Source organism: Lepidochelys kempii, chromosome 13 (assembly GCF_965140285.1).
Source record: "Lepidochelys kempii isolate rLepKem1 chromosome 13, rLepKem1.hap1, whole genome shotgun sequence".
Lineage (NCBI taxonomy): Eukaryota > Metazoa > Chordata > Testudines > Cheloniidae > Lepidochelys > Lepidochelys kempii.
Window position 1 is genome coordinate 42,214,500 of NC_136392.1, and position 26,811 is coordinate 42,241,310.

At 46.8% G+C, this 26,811-nt stretch overlaps 1 protein-coding gene across 1 annotated transcript; it reads left to right on the plus strand.

Annotated features, from left to right (window-relative positions):
- Positions 1-1,985: 1,985 nt before the first annotated feature.
- LOC140896826 (olfactory receptor 10D3) lies at positions 1,986-3,067 on the plus strand. The gene is made up of 2 exons (XM_073308831.2): positions 1,986-2,044; positions 2,122-3,067. The coding sequence occupies exons 1-2, from the start codon at positions 1,986-1,988 to the stop codon at positions 3,065-3,067; spliced, it is 1,005 nt and encodes a 334-aa protein (XP_073164932.2).
- Positions 3,068-26,811: the final 23,744 nt, after the last annotated feature.

Here is a 26,811-nt window from a genome sequence, read left to right on the forward strand (position 1 = left end):
GAACTGGTGCACAGGACGTATGCTGCCCTCTGTCTGCACAGGGTTGTATTCATACAGTATGTGGCTATCTATGAATTTCAGGGGTGAATTTCACCAGTGCATGGATACAATCTTGTGCACACAGAGACACAGAGAAGGGGGCAGGGGAACAGCAGGGGATACAAACCAAGGACAAAGCTCTGTTGGCTTCAGAGGCCTCCAGATGAACCTCTGGCCCAGTTTACGCCTATTTCACACCCTGGGGGGAATTCTCTGCCTTGTGTCACATCGCAGGAGAGCCTAGACGAACATGAACATCCCCTCCCCCCTCACAATGTCTGGGTTAGATTCTCAGCTGGTAGAAATCTACGCAGCTCCCTTCAGTCCAATGGCATTACTCCTGATTTACACCAGGGTGTGTGGCTGAGAGAGGAAACAGCCCCAGGGAATCCAATGGAGTTTCCCAGGAGTCAGGTCAGGGGGAGCGAGAGCAGAATCTGGACCCTGGTGGAGCTGGGGATCTGGCCTTTTCAGTTCCATGGCGCTACACTTACTGATGCCCGCGGAGGGTTTGGTCCCGGGGGTCTATGAGCGTTCTCTCAAATGATGCAAAATCTCCATTAATTGGTGACTCTGCTGCGGTCTCAGTCTGGGAGCCTGGTGGGGATTCAGAACCCTGGTCCCGAAGGGCCCGAAGAGGATTTAACGACCACGGAGAGCCATAAGGAGGCTGGAAGCTGTGGGGCTCGGCGGCAGTGTGGGGTGATACGCTGCGGGCAGCCCAGGCTAGCTTCAGAGCTGATTAGGTCTCCGGGTTGGATACCAAGGGCCCAGGCTGTGCACCTCTCCTGGGCGATGGGCCGTTTGGGATAAGAAAGCTGGATGGTGCTACACAGGAATCACGGCCGGGGACAGAAAGGAAGAATTCCAGGCAGCTGGATCGGCCTTTCCCAATGCAGCCAGTGTAAGACTCCTACTTTGGTAAAGTTCCCTCAGTCTCTGCCTGTCTCTGAATCTGTCAGTCTCTGTCTCGCACAGAGGGAGATGACGTCAGCCAAATATTTTCTTTAGAGAGAAATCGATCCAGCCCTGTATCCATCCTTCTCTGTGCAGTACCTGCCTGCCTGTCTGTCTGTCTGTGGTGTATCTATCCTTTATCTCCCTCTCTCCATGTGTTATATCCCCACCCTGCCAGCGTTTCCACTTCAGCTCTGCCTCTCCTGCACAGGGAAAACTCCCTGGCAAAACCCAAACAGGCTCTTTGTTATTGTCCTTTAAATCTCACCTTAAAAATCCCTCTGGCATGTTATCCACACAGCCGAGCTGATCACGGCCGAGCAAAGACAAGCTGTGGCCACGGGTGCTGAGGAACAATTTGTGTAGTGGGGGTGCTGAGAAATTGAACCAAACTGTGAACCCTGGACATGATGGTAACCATGTCAAGGGAGGAGCTGCCCCCCGCCCAGCAGCCCGAGTTCCAGCACCTCTGGCTATGACTATTCCCCTTCTTCTTTCCTTTTCCTGCTCTCGCTAATCCCAATAACACCCTCCCCAACAATTCACATCATTAACAAAGCTGAGGCAATTCTTCACCACATTCATTGGTTTGTAATTTCCATCCTCGTCCTCTTCCTTAACACAAACACATAGCAGCCAGTGCATTTATAACAACAAAACCCTACCAAAACAATCACTCCACTGCACACACGGCTATCCCTCTGCGGAGAGCACGAGGGAGAGACCAAACTATATATGACAAATGCTGGCCACAAAAGGAAGGCTCAAAGGTACTGTGGTGACAGGGGTGGGGAAAGGGCTTAGACAGAACAGAATTGAAGACATTGGAATAGGACAGGAAAGAGGAAAAGAAACTGGAATGGACTAGAATAGAATAGAAAATACGTCCCCTTTGTTCCTCTCTGAACTGTAGGATCTTCAAGGCAGACATTTGCTCTTTCCATGTTCAGCACTAGCACAGTGAGACCCTGACCCCAAGTGGCATTACAATGATAGAAATGTACACCACTCCTAATGACTGTGAGTCATGGGGGCTGTGGAAGGAAGGGTAAGCATTGCAGCTCTAGGATGACAGGTCTTTTGGTTTCAGTAACTCACTGGCGTTATTTCTCTCCCCTACCCCAGGAATGAGTCCTCCGTGGGGCGGGTCAACCACACTGCGGTGACTCATTTCATCCTCTTAGGGATCCCCAACACCGATGGCCTCCAGACCATCCTCTTCGTCACCTTCTTAGCCTTCTACCTCTGCACCCTGCTGGGCAACCTGCTTATCTTATTAGCCATCCTCGCTGACCCCCATCTGCACACCCCCATGTATTTCTTCCTCTGCAACCTCTCCGTGCTGGACATTGGTTTTTCCTCCATCAGTACCCCTAAATTCCTGGCCAACCTCTGGGCCAAGAATAGAACCATCTCTCTGGGCGGGTGCATGTCCCAGGTCTTCTTCTACCACTTCCTGGGCAGCACCAAGTGCCTGCTCTACACCGTCATGGCCTACGACCGGTACGTGGCCATCTGCCACCCCCTGCGCTACCTGCTCATCATGAACCGGAGGGTGTGCGCCCTCCTGGCCGCCGGCACCTGGATCACCAGCTCCTTCCACGCCACCATCCTCACCAGCCTGACCTTCACGCTGCCCTACTGCGGGTCCAATGTGGTGGACTATTTCTTCTGCGACATCTTCCCGGTGGTCAAGCTGGCCTGTGCAGACACATACATCATCGAGACCGTGACCTTCACCAACACTGGCACGGTGCCCACGACCTGCTTCCTCCTCATCCTCGCGTCCTACGTCAGGATCGTCTATTCCGTCCTGAAGATAAACTCGGCCGAAGGGCGGCGCAAAGCCGCCTCCACTTGCGCCTCGCATCTGGCGGTGGTGACGCTGTTCTTCGGGCCCTGCGCCCTGGTCTACACACAGCCCCAGCTGAGCAAAGTGCTGGTGACTCCTATGCAGATCTTCGGCAACGTGGTCACGCCCATGCTGAACCCAGCCATCTACACGCTGAGGAACAAGGAGGTGAAAGCAGCTCTAAGAAAACTGAGAGGGGGTCAAACGCCTGCACGTTGATATGCAGCAGGTGCAGGAGTAGCATATGGGTCTGCTTGGAAATACCGAGCTGTCTTTGACATGCTGTGAGGCTGACATTTTCAAAGCTGCCTAAGCGACAGGTACAATCAGTCTGCACTACAGTTAGTAGAAATTGGAGATTCAAACCTTGAAGAGGACGTTGAAAATCTTGGCCTTATTACACAGCTCTACAGAGCTCGAACTCTTTAAGTCCATCATTATAAAGCAGGTTTTCTACTCCTTCAATTATTCTCATGGCTCTTCTCTGATTCCTCTCCAATGTGTCAACACCTGTCTGGAATTGTGAACACTAGAACTGGACAGAGTGTACCATCAGCGGTCACACCAATGGTAAAATCACCTCTCTGTTCATACTAGAGATTGCTCCATTATATATCCCAGGGTCACATTAGGTCTTCTGGCCACAGCATCACACTGGGGGCTCACATTCAGCTAATTCTTCACCATGATCCCCAAATCTTTTTCAGAGTTGCTGCTCCTCAGGAGAGTGGCCCCCATCCTGTAAGCACAGCCTCGATTCTTTGTTCCCAGATGTACACGCATATGTTTAGCTGCATTAAAATGCCACAAATCCAGACTTATGGTGCCTGAGAAAAGACAACCTGGAACGGGAGATCAGTGCACAAAATGTGTACATTGATTTTTAAAACCACTGTAGCTTCTGATGAATAATGGGAAAGCTCCATTGACCTCCAAACCATGGGCACTGGGCGGCCATAGAGGGAGACGCCAAGAGAGCCGGTGGCTATAGTATCTTGTAATTGAAAACTGTATCAATTCAACATACCTACATTTAAAGAGCCCATGGGAATTATTTGCAAACCATTATCTTACAGTTACAACAAAGGCCTGGGACACAGGATATCTAGGTTCCAGTACAGGCTCCATAGAAGATTCTGTATTTGACCTTAAGTAACTCACTACATTGCTTTGTGCCTCAGTTTCCCCATCCATTATACATGTGTAACCTAGAGCTACTGAGACCACTGAGAGAGAGAGATTGGTGAGGCTGCTTTCCAGACTTAGCTAAGTGCCAGTTGACTTTTAGCTCATGTGGTAGAGGCTCATGCCTTTAGCTCCAAAGGTTCCCAGGTTCAATCCTGCCTGTGACCCAGGTCTCTTGGCGTTACACGTGGATAATTAAATCCTCTCTCACTCTCAGCTATGAAATGTGGATCGCATTCAGGTGGGAACTGTGTCTATGTATCTGCGCTGCATGTTGCACAAAGGGACCCATGTCTCAGTTCCAGACTGTAGGTCCTACCATAATTCTACTATAACAATAGTGATAATACAAATTAAAATAGTCAAATGCAGTTCCGGCTCTGGTGTTCATGGTAATGACACATGGAACTCAGCTAAAGCAGTCAAGAGTAACTTCTGAGCCTGGCTCCCAGTGCAATGAGAAGGAACAGCCTAGGTACTCATTAGAAATATCGACATTTTAATTAATCCTAGTGGCCATTGCACCCTGTGGGATACTCTGACTGGGCTGGGGATAACAGATCTACAGAGATTAATTATACCATCTGCTTCTGCCTCTTCATCCTGGCTCCCAAGTAAGACGCCTACCAGAGGAAGAGCAGGAAATGATCGCGACTAGAGAAATTGCAAGGAGCCTTATTAAAACTGCGGTGCTGGGACACCAGCAAATGGATTGATGAGATCATTGCTGGAAACCCCCTAATCCAGCCCTGTCTTTCTCATATCCCTCTCTGTGTGGTGTCTATGGATTTGTCCACTCTACAGAGCTTCCCAGCGATGTAGCTAACCCCCGCCAGCCTCTTAGGGTAGATGCACAGTAGAGATGCAAGACGAGGCTTGAGTCTATTCTGCTTAGCTAGCTAGTGACGGAGCAGCTTTGGTTCAGTTAAATCAGCCATAATGCTGTAAAGACCCTTTCTCCTGAAACCTGACTGTGCAAAGGGGAGGGTAAGAGAACATGCCCAAGACCCAGAAAGATGCAGAGCGATGTTCATCCCAATGACAAGAGGAGGGCTGGCATTGATAACATTTCCGCTGCTTGGGTTAGTTAATGAAGGCTGGTTCTGTGTCACTCTGTCTGAGTGGCACCCAGAACAATGGTGCTATGATCTACTCCTGGGGGAATTCTGTGCAAAAAAAATTAAAATTCTGCAGAAAAAAAAAGAAAAACTGCACACAATATTTGAAAAACTCTGCATCTCCTGTCTGGGGTCGTACAGTATGGCCGGGAGGGACTGCTAATGCAGGAAGCTGGATCCTGGGAGAGGCAGCACCACATTCTTCTCCCCTTGGCTGCTGCATTTCCTGGGAGTAGAGCCCTGCGGATCAGCAGATACCGATTGCTATCCACTGATATCCTCATCTGCAGATAGAAATTTGCATCTGCGCAGGGCTCTACACACCAGTTTGAATTATTTATGATCATTTATTTCAAAATACCTGTAAGTAAGTATGTCTGTAACATACTTACCTCCGGTGGGGAGGTGGGCTTTGTTCTATCCCCACAGTACCCTCTGGTGGGCAAAAGGCAGAACTGCAGTAACATTTTGGCAGAAGCTCTTTTCTGCACAAAAAATTAAAATTATGTGCAGCTCATTAAAGCTGAAGTAGAACAGAATTCCCCCAGGAGTAAAGCCTTGACTCCATCTTAACAATGAAAGCATGGTCAACCACCTCCATAATTGTACATATAACTAGGTCAAAAGAAACAGTTCAGAAATTAAAATATTTAACAATCTTTGCTATCTGTCATTTCACCAAAATGATGCAAAATCCAGTAATTGCTCATTAGGCTGATGCCTCTGCTACCACAGTCTTCCAGGAGCTTATCCCAAGAGTGAGTGAAGAAAGATAAAAGCACCTTCTTCTTCAAAGGTTTACTCTTTGTTTCAATTGTTTCATCCAGAACATGACTGTTAGGATATAGATATTCAGGCCTGTCTGTAAAGGCCTATACTCTAAGAATTTAGGTGTATTCTTATCACTTGGCTAGTGATAGAGGTATAAAAGAAAGAATCAAAACCACTGTCTACCGGTGTAAGGGCCTTCTCTTACTGTGACAGTTTGTGGCCCTGTGCTTAGGCTCAGGCCTTTGGCTAAGCAGCAGAGGCAGCCATAAACTGGGAAGCGAACGGTCACATCCTCACATTCCAAACTAGTCACATTGAAATAAGGTGCTATTGGGCTGTCAGGCACTATCAGGACAGGATTGTATCCTATCACCTCCAGAGAAAGGGAAGTGCCTAGAAAATGTAAAAGGAAACTTAGTTTGATAGCATCCTGTCTGGCAAGAACTCACTTATCAATAGCTGGGATGTGACATCCTCACGTCTGTATTGTTTTGTCATTATAGTTCCCACTTTGCTGTTGTTTGTCTGTATAATCTCTGTCTGGTTCTGTGATTGTTTCTGTCTGCTGTATAATTAATTTTGCTGGGTGTAAACTAATTGAGGTGGTGGGATATAATTGGTTACATAATCATGTTACAATATGTTAGGATTGGTTAGTTAAATTTCAGGAAAATGATTGGTTAAGGTATAGCTAAGCAGAATTCAAGTTTTACTATATAGTCTGTAGTCAATCAGGAAGTGAGGGAGGGGGTGGGTGTGTGGATGGGGGAGATGGGAACAGGGAATGGGGGTTAGGAAATTGGAATCATGTTTTACTAAAGGGGGAAATGGGAACAGGGAATGGGGGTAAGGAAATTGGAATCATGTTTTGCTAAAGGGGGAAATGGGAACAGGGAATGCGGGTAAGGAAATTGGAATCATGTTTGGCTAAGGGCAGGAATGGGAACAGGGACACAGGTGTAAGGCTCTGTGGTGTCAGAGCTGGGAAGGGGGATACTAAGGAAGGAAACTGGAATCATGCTTGCTGGAAGTTCACCCCAATAAACATCGAATTGTTTGCACCTTTGGACTTCGGGTATTGTTGCTCTCTGTTCATGCGAGAAGGACCAGGGAAGTAAGTGGGTGAAGGAATAAGCCCCCTAACATAAGCCCCCTAACAATGAGCACGGCAGGGTATGTGAAATCATCCGGCTCCAGGAAACAAACAAACCACTCCACAACGTGGATTAAAAAATACTTCACCTGTGCACAGGTAATCCCATAACTAACCACTGCAGAGGGTCTTACACGATTCTCTGAAGCACAGATTCACAGAAACGTAGTGCTGAAAGGGGCCTCAACAGGACATCTAGTCCAATCTCCCCACTCTGAGGCAGGGCCAAGTATATCTAGACCATCCCTGACAGGTGTTTGTCTCATCTCTTCTTAGAAACCTCCAATGATGGAGTTTCCACAGCCTACCTTGGAAGCCTGTTCCAGTCCTTAACAACCCTTATAGTTTGAAAGATCTGACAAAGTGGATTCCAGCCCACGAAAGCTTATGCCCAGATAAATTTGCTAGTCTTTAAGGTGCCGCAGGAAACTCCTCATTGTTTTTGCTGAAACAGACTAACACAGCTACCCTTCTGAAACTTGTCACCTTCCTGAAGTGTGATGCCCAGAACTGGGCACAGTACTCCAGCTGGGACTTTACCAGTTGTGAGTAGAGCAGGAGAATTACCTCCTATGTCTAACATACAACACTCCTGTTAATACACTCCGTCAAGGTTCCTCCCCCACTCTGAATGCTAGGGTACAGATGTGGGGACTTGCATGAAAACCTCCTAAGCTTATCTTTACGAGCTTAGGTCAAAAACTTCCCCAAGGTACAAAATATTCCACTCCTTGTCCTTGGATTGGCCGCTACCACCACCAAACAAATACTGGTTACTGGGGAAGAGCTGTTTGGAAATGTCTTTCCCCCCAAAATACTTCCCAAAACCTTGCACCCCACTTCCTGGACAAGGTTTGGTAAAAAGCCTCACCAATTTGCCTAGGTGACTACAGACCCAGACTCTTGGATCTTAAGAACAATGAACAATCCTCCCAACACTTGCACCCCCCCCCTTTCCTGGGAAATGTTGGATGAAAAGCCACACCAATTTGCATAGGTGACCACAGACCCAAACCCTTGAATCTGAGAACAATGAAAAAGCATTCAGTTTTCTTACAAGAAGACTTTTAATAGAAATAGAAGTAAATAGAATCATAGAATCATAGAATCATAGAATATCAGGGTTGGAAGGGACCCCAGAAGGTCATCTAGTCCAACCCCCTGCTCAAAGCAGGACCAATTCCCAGTTAAATCATCCCAGCCAGGGCTTTGTCAAGCCTGACCTTAAAAACCTCTAAGGAAGGAGATTCTACCACCTCCCTAGGTAACGCATTCCAGTGTTTCACCACCCTCTTAGTGAAAAAGTTTTTCCTAATATCCAATCTAAACCTCCCCCACTGCAACTTGAGACCATTACTCCTCGTTCTGTCATCTGCTACCATTGAGAACAGTCTAGAGCCATCCTCTTTGGAACCCCCTTTCAGGTAGTTGAAAGCAGCTATCAAATCCCCCCTCATTCTTCTCTTCTGCAGGCTAAACAATCCCAGCTCCCTCAGCCTCTCCTCATAACTCATGTGTTCCAGTCCCCTAATCATTTTTGTTGCCCTTCGCTGGACTCTCTCCAATTTATCCACATCCTTCTTGAAGTGTGGGGCCCAAAACTGGACACAGTACTCCAGATGAGGCCTCACCAATGTCGAATAGAGGGGAACGATCACGTCCCTCGATCTGCTCGCTATGCCCCTACTTATACATCCCAAAATGCCATTGGCCTTCTTGGCAACAAGGGCACACTGCTGACTCATATCCAGCTTCTCGTCCACTGTCACCCCTAGGTCCTTTTCTGCAGAACTGCTGCCTAGCCATTTGGTCCCTAGTCTGTAGCTGTGCATTGGGTTCTTCCGTCCTAAGTGCAGGACCCTGCACTTATCCTTATTGAACCTCATCAGATTCCTTTTGGCCCAATCTTCCAATTGGTCTAGGTCCTTCTGTATCCTATCCCTCCCCTCCAGCGTATCTACCACTCCTCCCAGTTTAGTATCATCCGCAAATTTGCTGAGAGTGCAATCCACACCATCCTCCAGATCATTTATGAAGATATTGAATAAAACCGGCCCCAGGACCGACCCCTGGGGCACTCCACTTGATACCGGCTGCCAACTAGACATGGAGCCATTGATCACTACCCGTTGAGCCCGACAATTTAGCCAGCTTTCTACCCACCTTATGGTGCATTCATCCAGCCCATACTTCCTTAACTTGCTGACAAGAATACTATGGGAGACCGTGTCAAAAGCTTTGCTAAAGTCAAGAAACAATACATCCACTGCTTTCCCTTCATCCACAGAACCAGTAATCTCATCATAAAAGGCGATTAGATTAGTCAGGCATGACCTTCCCTTGGTGAATCCATGCTGGCTGTTCCTGATCACTTTCCTCTCATGCAAGTGCTTCAGGATTGATTCTTTGAGGACCTGCTCCATGATTTTTATAGAAAATAGAAATAAAGAAATCCCCTCTGTAAAATCAGGATGGTAGATATCTTACAGGGTAATTAGATTCAAAACATAGAGAATCCCTCTAGGCAAAACCTTAAGTTACAAAAAAGATACACAGACAGAAATAGTTATTCTATTCAGCACAATTCTTTTCTCAGCCATTTAAAGAAATCATAATCTAACACATACCTAGCTAGATTACTTACTAAAAGTTCTAAGACTCCATTCCTGGTCTATCCCCGGCAGAAACAGCATATAAACAGACACACAGACCCTTTGTTTCTCTCCCTCCTCCCAGCTTTTGAAAGTATCTTGTCTCCTCATTGGTCATTTTGGTCAGGTGCCAGTGAGGTTACCTTTAGCTTCTTAACCCTTTACAGGTGAGAGGATTCTTTTTCTCTGGCCAGGAGGGATTTTAAAGGGGTTTACCCTTCCCTTTATATTTATGACAACCCCAGAATGATATTAGCCTTTTTTGCAACTGCATCACAATATAAACAGTGAGGTGGCAATGTTTGCAGAAAATACAAAGCAGACTGGGAAGAGTTACAAAGGGATCTCACAGAACTGGGTGACTGGACAATAAAATGGCAGATGAAAGTCAATGTTGAGAAATGCTAATGAAGTACATGGTGTAACCATGCCTCAGTGGGTCACAACTGAGAATACCAAATTCAGGACAAACTGCTGAGAAATAGGACAGATATACCCCCAAACTAATGGCTATCCCTCCATAAGATATACCAAAACCAAGAACAAAAGTAAACTTCTGTTTCACCACAGTGGCTAACAAGAAGTCATAAAAGCAGTTTCCTTAGGTATTTTAGTCCTTGTATTACCACCGAAAACATTGGATTTAAAGATGAGTGGTTTTTAAAACTAATTTAATCAAATAAAAGGTTCTTCTGATCCCAAAGGACCAGTCATGCACCCAGGTGAATATATAATTCAGATTTCACCCAAAAATCACACTGATGCCAACCCTTTAGTATCTAACATCTAAAGATTTATAGAAAGAAAGAAAGAAAGAAAGAAAGAAAGAAAGAAAGAAAGAAAGAAAGAAAGAAAGAAAGAAAGAAAGAAAGAAAGAAAGAAAGAAAGGAAGGTGAGAGTTAAAATTGGTCAAAGGAGTCAAATACATACAGTAATGGCAAAATTCTGGGTTCAGGCTTGTAACAGCAATGGAATAAACTGCTGGGTTAAGTCAAGTCTCTGGCTGCTTCCAAATCATTGGAAGGACCTCAGTCCTGTGGTTAGAATGCTCCCATTAGTATAAGTTCAAAGTCCAGAGGCTGGAGCAGAAAAGAGGCAAAATGGAGGTGTTTCCATTCCAAGATCTTTTATATCTTCTGCCATGTGGTGGGAAACCCATTGTTTCAAACAAAGCCCTCAGCAAAGCTAGTGGAAAATTAGGGGTGACAAGATAGTGTTCAGAGTCACATGTCCATGCATGAAGGTTTGGACACAGTAGAAGCCATTACCTATACCTCAAACAGCATGTTTGTAGAACAGTCCATTCAGTGTAGATGGGCATCCCCATAGTCCATTGTCAGGTAAGTGTTTCTTCATGAGCGACTTAATTTGAATAGTCCCTCCAAAATGTGCTGACTAAATACCCTGTGGGCATTACCCCAGGAGCAAACATTTGAAACACAGGTATAGAGCCAATGCTCATAACTTCAAATACAAAAATGATACATGCATACAGATAGCACAATCATAACCAGCAAATCATAAGCTTCTCATAGACATCTTAGATGTCACATTATATGCAAGGTTTTTGCAAATATATGTAAGCAGAGTCAGGATGAGCTCCACCGTGACATCTGGTGGTGCGGTGTGGCAAGTTGTGGAAAAGAACTTCAGGGGCCGATCTCATTTGCATAGGCACACCCACCCCGCCTAGAATGAGCCCACAGCTGCCCAAATGGTCACTTTGGCTGCTGTGGGATCCCCAGTTTCTCTGTCATTGGGGCAGGAAGAATAAATTGTTATTATCCTGATTATGTGAATCAAGGACAGTGGAACTGTACTTGGCCTTTGTTATAATGGAGGGACTCGCCATCAACTAAGTAGCACTTGCTAGGCAAGGGACATGGGTTCCAAAACTCAGTGAATTGAAAGAGGTTAAGGATAGGTGTTAATATGGGTCTTACATGTTAATTACACTGCCCTTTTCCTCTACTGTGGAATGCTAGAGCTAATTTTGGTTCTGTTATGAGTCTAGTGACAGGCTGCTGAGCTGAATTCACTTTGGGCTAACGGTGCACCAGCACTGAGGCTCCCCTGCTACAAGCTGAAATCACAAAAGAGTGAAAATGACTAAGAGCTGAAATCACTGAGTGTTGTGTTCAGTAGTGGGGGAGCCTGAAGATCTATTGCAGAGCAGTATGTGGGACAGCTGGAGCAGTTCATGGGGCAGCTGCGTGGAGCGGAGTGGCTGGTGGAGTGGACCAGTATGGGAGACAGTTGGAGCAGCTCACAGGGGGCTGGTAGAGCAGAGCAGAGCCCCATGGAGAGGTGGGGCAATCAGCTTCGGACCACATAAGGTGCCCCTTAACCCTCCCACCTCCACCCAGGTTAGGAGGTAAAAATATGCAGATAAATTTTCATACTCTGGGGCTGCACTGACCAGGGGCAGAGATTTTTGGGTTGTTGGACTTCTGGGACTTTGGGTAACTTTTGGGTTGCTGGACTCAAGAACCAAAGGGAAAGGACATGGCCCAATTTGCTTGGGATGGGTTTTTGCTCATGGATTGTGTTATGAATCCGGTTGGTGGTGTTTCCCCAACGTAATGCCACATTGTTTCTCTCTGTTATTAAAAGACTTTTGCTACACTCAGACTTGATGCTTGTGAGAGGGGAAGTATTGCCTCTTGGAGGCGCCCAGCGGGGGTGGTATATATTTGTCCCAGGTCACTGGGTGGGGGCTCGAGCCAGTTTTGCATTGTGTTATTGTAATGGAACCCCTAGATACTGAACCTGGCCCTTGTTGCTGCCAACTCTGATGGGCAGAAGGGTTACATTTATAACAGTGGTTGCAACAATGATTTATATGGTCATATTTGGATCAGATAACTTCACATATAGAATCCCAACTATACATACAGAATGATGGGGTCTAAATTAGCTGTTACCCATCAAGAAAGAGATCTTGTAGGCATTGTGGATAGTTCATAGAATCATAGAATATCAGGGTTGGAAGGGACCCCAGAAGGTCATCTAGTCCAACCCCCTGCTCGAAGCAGGACCAATTCCCAGTTAAATCATCCCAGCCAGGGCTTTGTCAAGCCTGACCTTAAAAACCTCTAAGAAAGGAGATTCTACCACCTCCCTAGGTAACGCATTCCAGTGTTTCACCACCCTCTTAGTGAAAAAGTTTTTCCTAATATCCAATCTAAACCTCCCCCACTGGAACTTGAGACCATTACTCCTCGTTCTGTCATCTGCTACCATTGAGAACAGTCTAGAGCCATCCTCTTTGGAACCCCCTTTCAGGTAGTTGAAAGCAGCTATCAAATCCCCCCTCATTCTTCTCTTCTGCAGGCTAAACAATCCCAGCTCCCTCAGCCTCTCCTCATAAGTCATGTGTTCCAGACCCCTAATCATTTTTGTTGCCCTTCGCTGGACTCTCTCCAATTTATCCACATCCTTCTTGTAGTGTGGGGCCCAAAACTGGACACAGTGCTCCAGATGAGGCCTCACCAATGTCGAATAGAGGGGAACGATCACGTCCCTCGATCTGCTCGCTATGCCCCTACTTATACATCCCAAAATGCCATTGGCCTTCTTGGCAACAAGGGCACACTGCTGACTCATATCCAGCTTCTCGTCCACTCTCACCCCTAGGTCCTTTTCCGCAGAACTGCTGCCTAGCCATTCGGTCCCTAGTCTGTAGCTGTGCATTGGGTTCTTCCGTCCTAAGTGCAGGACCCTGCACTTATCCTTATTGAACCTCATCAGATTTCTTTTGGCCCAATCCTCCAATTTGTCTAGGTCCTTCTGTATCCTATCCCTCCCCTCCAGCGTATCTTCCACTCCTCCCAGTTTAGTATCATCCGCAAATTTGCTGAGAGTGCAATCCACACCATCCTCCAGACCATTTATGAAGATATTGAACAAAACCGGCCCCAGGACCGACCCTTGGGGTACTCCACTTGATACCGGCTGCCAACTAGATATGGAGCCATTGATCACTACCCGTTGAGCCCGACAATCTAGCCAGCTCTCTACCCACCTTATAGTGCATTCATCCAGCCCATCTCTGCAAACATCCACTCAATGTGCAGAAGTTGTCAAAAAATCTAACAGAATGTTAGGAACCATTAGGAAAGGGATAGATAAGGCAGAAAATAGATGCCCGCACTTTAAATACTGCATGCAGTTCTGGCTGCCTCATCTCAAAAAAGATATATTCGAACTGGAAAAGATACAGAAAAGGTAACAAAAATGATTAAGGGTATGAAACAGTTTCTGTACAAAAGATTGAAAAGACTGGGATTAACAAGAGATATAATAGAGGTCTATAGAATCAAGTATAGTGTGGAGAAAGTGAAATAGGAAATATTATTTACCCCTTCATATAATACAAGAACTAGGGGTTTGTGATGGGTTTGATCACAGAGAACCTCTGGGACTGCCACCTGATGTGTTGGAATTACCTCTGAGCCCATTTTCCCTGATGGCTTGGGACTCCAGAACCCTGCCTTGTAGAGCCAGACACACCCGCCTACTCCAGCACAGACTCAGGGTCTGAACCATGCACCCCAAAGCTGCAGACTTAACTGAAAACCACTCCTGTCTCCAGCACCCAGACACCCAGCTCCCAATGGGATCCAAACCACATATAAATCCGTTTTACTCTGTATAAAGCATATACAACATAAACTCATAAATTGTCCGCCCTGAATATCACTGATCACTGAGAGAGATGCACAGGTGTTAGCTCCCCCAGGTATTAATCACTTACACTGGGTTTACATTTATACAAATAGGATGACCACACTCAGTAGATTATCAGCTTTGTAATGATATCTTACAAGAGACCTTTTGCATGAAGCATATTCCAGTTACATTATATTCACAGGTTTCAGAGTAACAGCCGTGTTAGTCTGTATTCACAAAAAGAAAAGGAGTACTTGTGGCACCTTAGAGACTAACCAATTTATTTGAGCATGAGCTTTCGTGAGCTACAGCTCACTTCATCGGATGCATACCGTGGAAACTGCAGCAGACTTTATATACACACAGAGACTATGAAACAATACCTCCTCCCACCCCACTGTCCTGCTGGTAATAGCTTATCTAAAGTGATCATCAGGTTGGGCCATTTCCAGCACAAATCCAGGTTTTCTCACCCTCCACCCCCCCCCACAAATTCACTCTCCTGCTGGTGATAGCCCATCCAAAGTGACAACTCTTTACACAATGTGCATGATAATCAAGTTGGGCCATTTCCTGCACAAATCCAGGTTCTCTCACCCCCTCACCCCCCTCCCAAAAACCACACACACAAACTCACTATCCTGCTGGTAATAGCTCATCCAAAGTGACCACTCTCCCTACAATGTGCATGATAATCAAGGTGGGCCATTTCCAGCACAAATCCAGGTTTTCTCACACACCCCCACCCCCATACACACACAAACTCACTCTCCTGCTGGTAATAGCTCATCCAAACTGACCACTCTCCAAGTTTAAATCCAAGTAAAACCAGAACATCTGGGGGGGGGGGTAGGAAAAAACAAGGGGAAATAGGCTACCTTGCATAATGACTTAGCCACTCCCAGTCTCTATTTAAGCCTAAATTAATAGTATCCAATTTGCAAATGAATTCCAATTCAGCAGTTTCTCGCTGGAGTCTGGATTTGAAGTTTTTTTGTTTTTTGTTTTGTTTTTTTGTTTAACCTATCCTAAAGGATGACCCAACACTCTCACAAATCTTGGGAGACAGGCCAGTCCTTGCCTACAGACAGCCCCGCAACCTGAAGCAAATACTCACCAACAACCACATACCACACAACAGAACCACTAACCCAGGAACTTATCCTTGCAACAAAGCCCGTTGCCAATTGTGCCCACATATCTATTCAGGGGACACCATCACAGGGCCTAATAACATCAGCCACACTATCAGAGGCTCGTTCACCTGCACATCCACCAATGTGATATATGCCATCATGTGCCAGCAATGCCCCTCTGCCATGTACATTGGTCAAACTGGACAGTCTCTACGTAAAAGAATAAATGGACACAAATCAGATGTCAAGAATTATAACATTCATAAACCAGTCGGAGAACACTTCAATCTCTCTGGTCACGCAATCACAGACATGAAGGTCGCTATCTTAAAACAAAAAAACTTCAAATCCAGACTCCAGCGAGAAACTGCTGAATTGGAATTCATTTGCAAATTGGATACTATTAATTTAGGCTTAAATAGAGACTGGGAGTGGCTAAGTCATTATGCAAGGTAGCCTATTTCCCCTTGTTTTTTCCTACCCCCCACCCCCAGATGTTCTGGTTTTACTTGGATTTAAACTTGGAGAGTGGTCAGTTTGGATGAGCTATTACCAGCAGGAGAGTGAGTTTGTGTGTGTATGGGGGTGGGGGTGTGTGAGAAAACCTGGATTTGTGCTGGAAATGGCCCACCTTGATTATCATGCACATTGTAGGGAGAGTGGTCACTTTGGATGAGCTATTACCAGCAGGATAGTGAGTTTGTGTGTGTGGTTTTTGGGAGGGGGGTGAGGGGGTGAGAGAACCTGGATTTGTGCAGGAAATGGCCCAACTTGATTATCATGCACATTGTGTAAAGAGTTGTCACTTTGGATGGGCTATCACCAGCAGGAGAGTGAATTTGTGGGGGGGGGTGGAGGGTGAGAAAACCTGGATTTGTGCTGGAAATGGCCCAACCTGATGATCACTTTAGATAAGCTATTACCAGCAGGACAGTGGGGTGGGAGGAGGTATTGTTTCATAGTCTCTGTGTGTATATAAAGTCTGCTGCAGTTTCCACGGTATGCATCCGATGAAGTGAGCTGTAGCTCACGAAAGCTCATGCTCAAATAAATTGGTTAGTCTCTAAGGTGCCACAAGTCCTCCTTTTCTTTTTATTATATTCACACTCATTAGCATATTTTCATAACATCGTATAGAGTGCACGGTCACACCCTCCTCCTGAACTTACTACCAGAGACTTGGACACTGTCCATGGCGGAGGCAGTATTCCTAAAATTCCAATTTGGGCTCCCCTCTGGGGCAGACACTCCTGTGTCCCCCAAAATGGAAGGTGAACCTGATACAGCTGTGGGCTCACAGCTACCAGCTATGATAGACCCTTCACTGGCCAGCAAAATTTCCCCCCTCCATTTTACTCAGGTTGGGTTTGCTTCCAACTACAGAATCCTTGGGGTCTGTTCCCACGGCAGCAGTTGCCAGGACCTCAACTTCCAGCTCCAGGATACACGTCTCTGTGCACCTCTTCCACTCCATTACAGCCAGCTCATGCTTCTGGGGCTCAATTTGTGCTTGTCTCTGGACCTCAATTTCTTTGTCTTTTCATAGAATCATAGAATATCAGGGTTGGAAGGGACCTCAGGAAGTCATCTAGTCCAACCCCCTGCTCAAAGCAGGACCAACACCAACTAAATCATCCCAGCCAGGGCTTTGTCAAGCCTGACCTTAAAAACTTCTAAGGAAGGAGAGTCCACCACCTCCCTAGGTAACGCATTCCTGTGCTTCACCACCCTCCTACTGAAAAAGTTTTTCCTAATATCCAATCTCCCCCACTGCAACTTGAGACCATTACTCCTCGTTCTGTCATCAGCTACCACTGGGAACAGTCTAGATCCATCCTCTTTGGAACCACCTTTCAGGTAGTTGAAAGCAGCTATCAAATCCCCCCTCATTCTTCTCTTCCGCAGACTAAACAATCCCAGTTCCCTCAGCCTTTCCTCATAAGTCATATGTTCCAGTCCCCTCATCATTTTTGTTGCCCTCCGCTGGACTCTTTCCAATTTTTCCACATCCTTCTTTTAGTGTGGGGCCCAAAACTGGACACAGTATTCCAGATGAGGCCTCACCAATGTCGAATAGAGGGGAAGGATCACGTCCCTCGATCTGCTGGCAATGCCCCTACATGTACATCCCAAAATGCCACTGGCCTTCTTGGGAACAAGGGCACACTGTTGATTCATATCCAGCTTCTCATCCACTGTAGCCCCTAGGTCCTGTTCTGCAGAACTGCTGCCAAGCCATTCGGTCCCTAGTCTGTAGCGGTGCATGGGATTCTTCCATCCTAAGTGCAGGACTCTGCACTTGTCCTTGTTGAACCTCCTCAGATTTCTTTTGGCCCAATCCTCTAATTTGTCTAGGGCCCTCTGTATCCTATCCCTACCCTCCAGCGTATCTACCACTCCTCCCAGTTTAGTGTCATCTGCAAACTTGCTGAGGGTGCAATCCACACCATCCTCCAGATCACTTATGAAGATATTGAACAAAACCGGCCCCAGGACCAACCCTTGAAGCACTCCACTTGATAGCGGCTGCCAGCTAGACATGGAGCCATTGATCACTACCCGTTGAGCCCAACAATCTAGCCAACTTTCTATCCACCTTATTGTCCATTCATCTAGCCCATACTTCTTTAACTTGCTGACAAGAATACTGTGGAAGACCATGTCAAAAGCTTTGCTAAAGTCAAGATACAATACATCCACTGCTTTCCCTTCATCCACAGAGCCAGTTATCTCATCATAGAAGGCAATTATATTAGTCAGGCATGACTTGCCCTGGTGAATCCATGCTGATTGTTCCTGATCACTTTCCTCTCCTCTAAGTGCTTCAGAATTGATTCCTTGAGGACCTGCTCCATGATTTTTCCAGGGACTGAGGTGAGGCTGACTGGCCTGTAGTTCCCAGGATGCTCCTTCTTCCCTTTTTTAAGGACAGGCACTACATTAGCCTTTTTCCAGTCGTCCGGGACCTCCCCCGATCGCCATGAGTTTTTCAAGATAATGGCCAATGGCTCTGCAGTCACATCCTCCAACTCCTTTAGCACTCTCGGATGCAGCGCATCCGGCCCCATGGACTTGTGCTTGTCCAGCTTTTCTAAATAGTCCTGAACCACTTCTTTCTCCACAGAGGGCTGGTTACCTTCTCCCCATGCAGTGCTGCCTGTTAGGGGGCTTATTCCTTCACCCACTTACTTCCCTGGTCCTTCTCGCATGAACAGAGAGCAACAATACCTGAAGTCCAAAGGTGCAAACAATTCAATGTTTATTGGGGTGAACTTCCAGCAAGCATGATTACAGTATCCTCCCTTAGTATCCTCCTTCCCAGCTCTGACACCACAGAGCCTTACACCTGTGTCCCTGTTCCCATTCCTGCCCTTAGCCAAACATGATTCCAAATTCCTTACTCCCATTCCCTGTTCCCATTTCCCCCTTTAGCAAAACATGATTCCAATTTCCCCACCCCCATTCCCTGTTCCCATCTCCCCCACCCACACCCCCGCCCACTTCCTGATTGACTGCAGACTATATAGTAAAACTTGAGTTCTGCTTAGCTATACCTTAACCAATCATTTTCCTGAAATTTAATTAAACAATCCTAACATGATTATGTAACCAATTATATCCCACCACCTTAATTAGTTTACACCCAGCAAAATTAATTACACAGCAGACAGGAACAATCTCAGAATCAGACAGAGATTATACAGACAAACAAAAGCAAAGTGGGAGCTATAATGACAAAACAATACAGAAGTGAGGATTTCACATCCCAGCTATTGATAAGTGAGTTCTTGCCAGACAGGATGCTATCAAACTAAGTTTCCTTTTACATAGAATCATAGAATCATAGAATATCAGGGTTGGAAGGGACCTCAGGAGGTCATCTAGTCCACCCCCTGCTCAAAAGCAGGACCTATCCCCAATTAAATCATCCCAGGCAGGGCTTTGTCAAGCCTGACCTTAAAAACTTCTAAGGAAGGAGATTCCACCACCTCCCTAGGCAACGCATTCCAGTGTTTCACCACCCTCCTAGTGAAAAAGTTTTTTCTAATATCCAACCTAAACCTCCCCCACTGCAACTTGAGACCATTACTCCTTGTCCTGTCCTCTTCCACCACTGAGAATAGTCTAGAACCATCCTCTCTGGAACTACCTCTCAGGTAGTTGAAAGCATCTATCAAATCCCCCCTCATTCTTCTCTTCCGCAGACTAAACAATCCCTGTTCCCTCAGCCTCTCCTCATAACTCATGTGTTCCAGACCCCTAATCATTTTTGTTGCCCTTCGCTGGACTCTCTCCAATTTATCCACATCCTTCTTGTAGTGTGGGGCCCAAAACTGGACACAGTACTCCAGATGAGGCCTCACCAATGTCGAATAGAGGGGGATGATCACGTCCCTCAATTTGTTCGCTATGCCCCTCCTTATACATCCCAAAATGCCATTGGCCTTCTTGGCAACAAGGGCACACTGCTGACTCATATCCAGCTTCTCGTCCACTCTCACCCCTAGGTCCTTTTCCGCAGAACTGCTGCCTAGCCATTCGGTCCCTAGTCTGTAGCTGTGCATTGGGTTCTTCCGTCCTAAGTGCAGGACCCTGCACTTATCCTTATTGAACCTCATCAGATTTCTTTTGGCCCAATCCTCCAATTTGTCTAGGTCCCTCTGTATCCTATCCCTGCCCTCCAGGGTATCTACCACTCCTCCCAGTTTAGTATCATCCGCAAATTTGCTGAGAGTGCAATCCACACCATCCTCCAGATCATTTATGAAGATATTGAACAAAACCGGCCCCAGGACCGACCCCTGGGGCACTCCACTTGACACCGGCTGCCAACTAGACATGGATCCATTGATCACTACCCATTGAGCCCGACAATCTAGCCAACTTTCTACCCACCTTATAGTGCATTCATCCAGCCCATACTTCTTTAACTTGCTGACAAGAATACTGTGGGAGACCGTGTCAAAAGCTTTGCTAAAGTCAAGATACAATACATCCACTGCTTTCCCTTCATCCACAAAACCAGTAATCTCATCATAGAAGGCAATTATATTAGTCAGGCATGACTTGCCCTGGTGAATCCATGCTGACTGTTCCTGATCACTTTCCTCTCCTCTAAGTGCTTCAGGATTGATTCTTTGAGGACCTGCTCCATGATTTTTCCGGGGACTGAAGTGAGGCTGACTGGCCTGTAGTTCCCAGGATCCTCCTTCTTCCCTTTTCTAGGCACTTCCCTTTCTCTGGAGGTGATAGGCACTATCAGGACAGGATTGTATTCCTAACAGCCCAATAGCACCTTCTTTCAATGTGACTAGTTTGGAATGTGAGGATGTGACCGGTCGCTTCCTAGTTTATGGCTGCCTCTGCTGCTTAGCCAAAGGCCTTAGCCTAAGAACAGGGGCTCAGACTGTCACAGTAAGAGAAGGCCCTTACACCAGCAGACAGTGATTTGGATTCTTTCTTTTATACCTGTATAACTAGCCAAGTGATAAGAATACACCTAAATTCTTAAAGTACAGGCCTTTGCAGACAGGCCTGAATATCTATATCCTAACACTGCCCAGTGCAGCAGTCTGGGAGCTGACCTTGTTCGTGAAGACAGAGGCAAAAAAAGCATTGAGTACATTAGCTTTTTCCACATCCTCTGTCACTAGGTTGCCTCCTTCATTCAGTAAAGGGCCCACACTTTCCTTGACTTTCTTCTTATTGCTAATATACCTGAAGAAACCCTTCTGGTTACTCTTAACATCTCTTGCTAGCTGCAACTCCAGGTGTGATTTGGCCTTCCTGATTTCACTCCTGCATGCCCAAGCAATATTTTTATACTCTTCCCTGGTCATTTGTCCAATCTTCCACTTCTTGTAAGTTTCTTTTTTGTGTTTAAGATCAGCAAGGATTTCACTGTTAAGCCAAGCTGGTCGCCTGCCATACTTACTGTCACGGTTCCTCCCCCACTCTGAACTCTAGGGTACAGATGTGGGGACCTGCATGAAAAACCTCCTAAGCTTATCTTTACCAGCTTAGGTCAAAACTTCCCCAAGGTACAAAATATTACATCCGTTATCCTTGGACTGGCCGCTACCACCACCAAACTAATACTGGTTACTGGGGAAGAGCTGTTTGGACGCGTCCTTCCCCCCAAAATACTTCCCAAAACCTTGCACCCCACTTCCTGGACAAGGTTTGGTAAAAAGCCTCACCAATTTGCCTAGGTGACTACAGACCCAGACCCTTGGATCTTAAGAACAATGAACAATCCTCCCAACACTTGCACCCCCCCTTTCCTGGGAAATGTTGGATAAAAAGCCTCACCAATTTGCATAGGTGACCACAGACCCAAACCCTTGGATCTGAGAACAATGAAAAAGCATTCAGTGTTTTACAAGAAGACTTTTAATAAAAAATAGAAGTAAATAGAAATAAAGAAATCCCCCCTGTAAAATCAGGATGGTAGATATCTTACAGGGTAATTAGATTCAAAAACATAGAGAACCCCTCTAGGCAAAACCTTAAGTTACAAAAAAGATACACAGACAGAAATAGTTATTCTATTCAGCACAATTCTTTTCTCAGCCATTTAAAGAAATCATAATCTAACACATACCTAGCTAGATTACTTACTAAAAGTTCTAAGACTCCATTCCTGTTCTGTCCCTGGCCAAGAGGACTACAGACAGACACAGACCCTTTGTTTCTCTTCCTCCTCCCAGCTTTTGAAAGTATCTTGTCTCCTCATTGGTCATTTTGGTCAGGTGCCAGCGAGGTTACCTTTAGCTTCTTAACCCTTTACAGGTGAGAGGAGCTTTCCTCTGGCCAGGAGGGATTTCAAAGGGGTTTACCCTTCCCTTTATATTTATGACACGCCCCCCAAATCTCAGCTAGGGTGAAACACTGGCTGGGATTTCTTCCTGGAGCTCTAGGAAAACAGAGTTAATAAGACACATGCATCTCTAAATATACTACCAAGTACATAAAGACTAACAATATTTTCCACATCTCAAGGACGATTTTAACCAGTTGATTCTGGGAAACTTTCACGGGAGAGTGCATCAGCCACTTTGTTAGAAGCTCCTGAGATGTGTTGGATGTCGAAATCAAAATCTTGGAGAGCTAAACTCCACCGAAGAAGTTTTTTGTTAGTTTCTTTGACGGTGTGAAGCCACTTTAGTGCAGCATGGTCAGTTTGCAGGTGGAAACGCCGTCCCCAAACATATGGGCGTAGCTTTTCCAGAGCGTAGACAATGGCATAACATTCTTTTTCAGTGACTGACCAGTTGCTTTCCCTCTCAGACAGTTTTTTGCTGAGAAACACTACAGGGTGGAATTCTTGATCAGGTCCTTTCTGCATTAAAACTGCTCCCACACCACGCTCGGATGCATCTGTGGTTACTAGGAACGGTTTGTCAAAGTCTGGGGCCCTTAGTACAGGGTCAGACATGAGTGTCGCTTTAAGCTTGTTAAAGGCCTTCTGACACTTTCCGGTCCACTGAACAGCATTTGGCTGTTTCTTTTTGGTTAGGTCTGTCAGTGGGGCAGCGATTTGGCTGTAGTGCGGTACAAATCGTCTGTAATAACCGGCCAAGCCTAAGAAGGATTGAACCTGTTTCTTTGACTTTGGGACAGGCCACTTTTGGATAGCATCCACTTTGGCCTGTAGGGGGCTGATAGTTCCTTGACCCACCTGGTGTCCAAGGTAAGTCACTCTGTTTAGGCCTATTTGACACTTCTTAGCCTTAACAGTTAGTCCTGCCTCCCTTATGCGCTCAAGGACTTTTTGTAGATGTTCCAGGTGGTCTGCCCAGGAATCCGAAAATATGGCCACATCGTCAAGGTAGGCGACTGCATATTCTCCTAATCCTGCTAGGAGACCATCTACAAGTCTTTGGAAAGTGGCGGGTGCATTTCGCAGCCCGAAAGGGAGTACATTAAATTCATACAGCCCGAGATGTGTGATGAAGGCTGACCTTTCCTTGGCAGATTCATCTAGCGGTACCTGCCAGTACCCCTTGGTTAAGTCCAAGGTAGAGATGAACTGGGCCCTTCCCAGTTTCTCTAATAGTTCATCTGTGCGTGGCATGGGATAGTTGTCTGGGCGAGTTACAGCATTTAGCTTACGGTAGTCCACGCAAAAACGTATTTCCCCATCTGGTTTGGGAACGAGAACCACTGGAGATGCCCATGCACTTTCAGAGGGGCGGATTACACCCATCTGTAACATATCCTGGATCTCCCGTTCTATAGCAGTTTTAGCTTGAGGAGACACCCGGTAAGGGTGGACCCTAATTGGGTGAGCATTACCTGTGTCAATGGAGTGGTATGCCCGTTCAGTCAGTCCTGGGGTGGCTGAGAACGTTGGCGCGTAGCTAGTGCACAGCTCCTGGATCTGCTGTCGCTGCATACGCCCAAGGGTCATGGAGAGGTTCACCTCTTCCACACCACCAGCACATTTCCCTTCGTAGTAGACACCTTCAGGCCACTCAGCGTCGTCTCCTCCCTGGGCTGTAAACTGACAAACCTTTAATTCTCTGGAATAAAAGGGCTTTAGAGAATTAATATGATACACCTTAGGCTTTCGGTTGGAGGTGGGGAATGCTATGAGATAATTAACAGCTCCCAGGCGCTCCTGGACCACGAATGGCCCTTCCCACGATGCTTCCATTTTATGGGCCTGGAGCGCCTTTAAGACCATGACCTGGTCTCCTACTTTGAAGGAACGCTCTCTGGCATGTTTATCATACCAGGCTTTTTGCTCTTTTTGAGCATCCTGTAAGTTTTCTCTAGCAAGGGCTAAAGAGGTTCGGAGGGTGTTTTGTAGGTTGGTTACAAAGTCCAGAATGTTAGTTCCTGGAGAAGGTGTAAATCCCTCCCATTGCTGCTTCACCAACTGCAATGGCCCCTTAACCTCACGGCCATATACAAGTTCAAATGGGGAAAACCCTAAACTGGGATGTGGTACAGCTCTGTAGGCAAAGAGCAACTGCTGCAATACTAGGTCCCAATCATTGGAGTGCTCATTTACGAATTTACGTATCATGGCCCCCAAAGTTCCATTAAACTTCTCCACCATGCCATTTGTTTGATGATGGTAAGGAGTGGCAACCAAGTGATTTACCCCATGAGCTTCCCAAAGGTTTTTCATAGTTCCTGCCAGGAAATTAGTCCCTGCATCTGTGAGGATGTCGGAGGGCCAACCTACCCTGGCAAAAATGTCTGCTAGTGCCTGGCACACACTTTTAGCCCTGGTGTTGCTTAGAGCTACTGCTTCCGGCCATCGGGTGGCAAAATCCATGAAAGTCAGTATGTACTGCTTTCCTCTGGGTGTCTTTTTCGGAAAAGGACCCAGAATATCCACAGCTACTCGCTGAAATGGAACTTCAATGATGGGGAGTGGCTGGAGAGGGGCTTTGACCTGGTCTTGGGGTTTTCCCACTCTTTGGCACACCTCACAAGACTGGACATAGGTAGAAACATCCTTGCCCATTCCCTCCCAGTGGAATGACCCCCCCAAACGGTCTTTGGTCCTGTTCACCCCAGCATGGCCACTAGGGTGATCGTGGGCTAAGCTCAAGAGCTTGGCCCGGTATTTAGTTGGAACTACCAACTGTCTCTGAGGATGCCAGTCTTCCTGGTGTCCACCAGAAAGAGTTTCCTTGTATAAAAGTCCTCTTTCTACAACAAACCTGGATCGATTAGAAGAGCTGAGAGGCGGTGGGTTGCTCCGTGCCGCCGTCCAAGCTCTCTGGAGGCTTTCATCTGCTTCCTGTTCAGTCTGGAACTGTTCCCTTGATGCTGGAGACATCAGTTCCTCATTGGATTGTGGACCTAGGCTTGGTCCCTCTGGAAGCGATATAGAGGATGGAGCTGCTTCTGTTGACTGTGAACCGCTCTCCGCTGGTGCACTATGTTGGGATTCAGGCTCCGGCTGAGCCTCTTGGGTAGGGTTATCGGCTGCTGCCAGTTCAGGTTCAGTGGGGCCCTCTGGTGTTGAGGTTGCAAGTACTGGATTCAGTGCTGACACGGGGTCTGGTGTTGGTTGTTCGGCTGGTTCCGGTTCTGGGACTGGTTCCGTCTGGGTCTCTGGGACTGGATCCACTACTGCTGTTGCAGACATTGGCCTGGGGTCCGGGTCCATCACCTCTGACCGGGTTCTGATAGAAGTTTCCGGAACAGAGCTAGGCCTCACGGCTTGTTTAGCCTGGCTGCGGGTGACTGTTCCCACCCTCTTGGCCTGCTTCACATGATTGGCCAAGTCTTCCCCCAACAGCATGGGGATGGGATAATCATCATAGACTGCAAAAGTCCACATTCCTGACCAGCCCTTGTACTGGACAGGCAACTTGGCTGTAGGCAAATTGAAAGAGTTGGACTTGAAGGGTTGAATCGTCACTTGGATCTCTGGGTTGATTAAATTGGGGTCCACTAAGGAAGCATGGATAGCTGACACTTGTGCTCCGGTGTCCCTCCACGCGGTGACCTTCTTCCCGCCCACACTCACAGTTTCCCTCCGCTCCAAGGGTATCTGGGAGGTATCTGGGCCTGTGGACCTCTGGTGTGATTCCGGTGCAATGAACTGTAATCTGTTGGGGTTCTTGGGGCAGTTGGCCTTTACATGCCCCAGCTCATTACATTTAAAACATCGTCCAGCTGACGGGTCACCGGGGCGAGGTGGGTTGCTGGAGAACGGGGTGGTGGGACGATAAGGGGTCTGGAGGGTTCTTTGGGAGGTAGGTGGGGCTTTGGGCGGCCCCCGGTAATAGGGTGTGGTCTGGGGTGGTCCCTTCTGGTCTCCGCTCCAACTGCGACCAGTTTTCTTCTTCTCTGCCACCTCCACCCATCTGGCTCCAATCTCTCCTGCCTCAATTACAGTTTTGGGTTTCCCATCTAGGATGTATCTTTCTATTTCCTCAGGAACACCCTCTAAGAATTGTTCCATTTGCATTAGGAAGGGCAAATTTACTGGAGATTCAACACTTGCTCCTGATATCCAGGCATCCCAATGTTTTACAATGTGGTAGGCATGTCGGGTAAATGACATGTCTGGTTTCCACCTTAGGGCTCTGAACCTCCGACGAGACTGCTCGGGTGTTATCCCCATTCTGACTCTCGCCTTGGATTTAAACAGTTCATACTTGTTCATGTGTTCTTTAGGCATTTCAGCTGCCACCTCAGCTAAGGGTCCACTGAGCTGCGGCCTCAGCTCTACCATGTATTGGTCAGTAGAGATGTTGTACCCAAGGCAGGCCCTTTCGAAGTTTTCTAAGAAGGCCTCAGTATCATC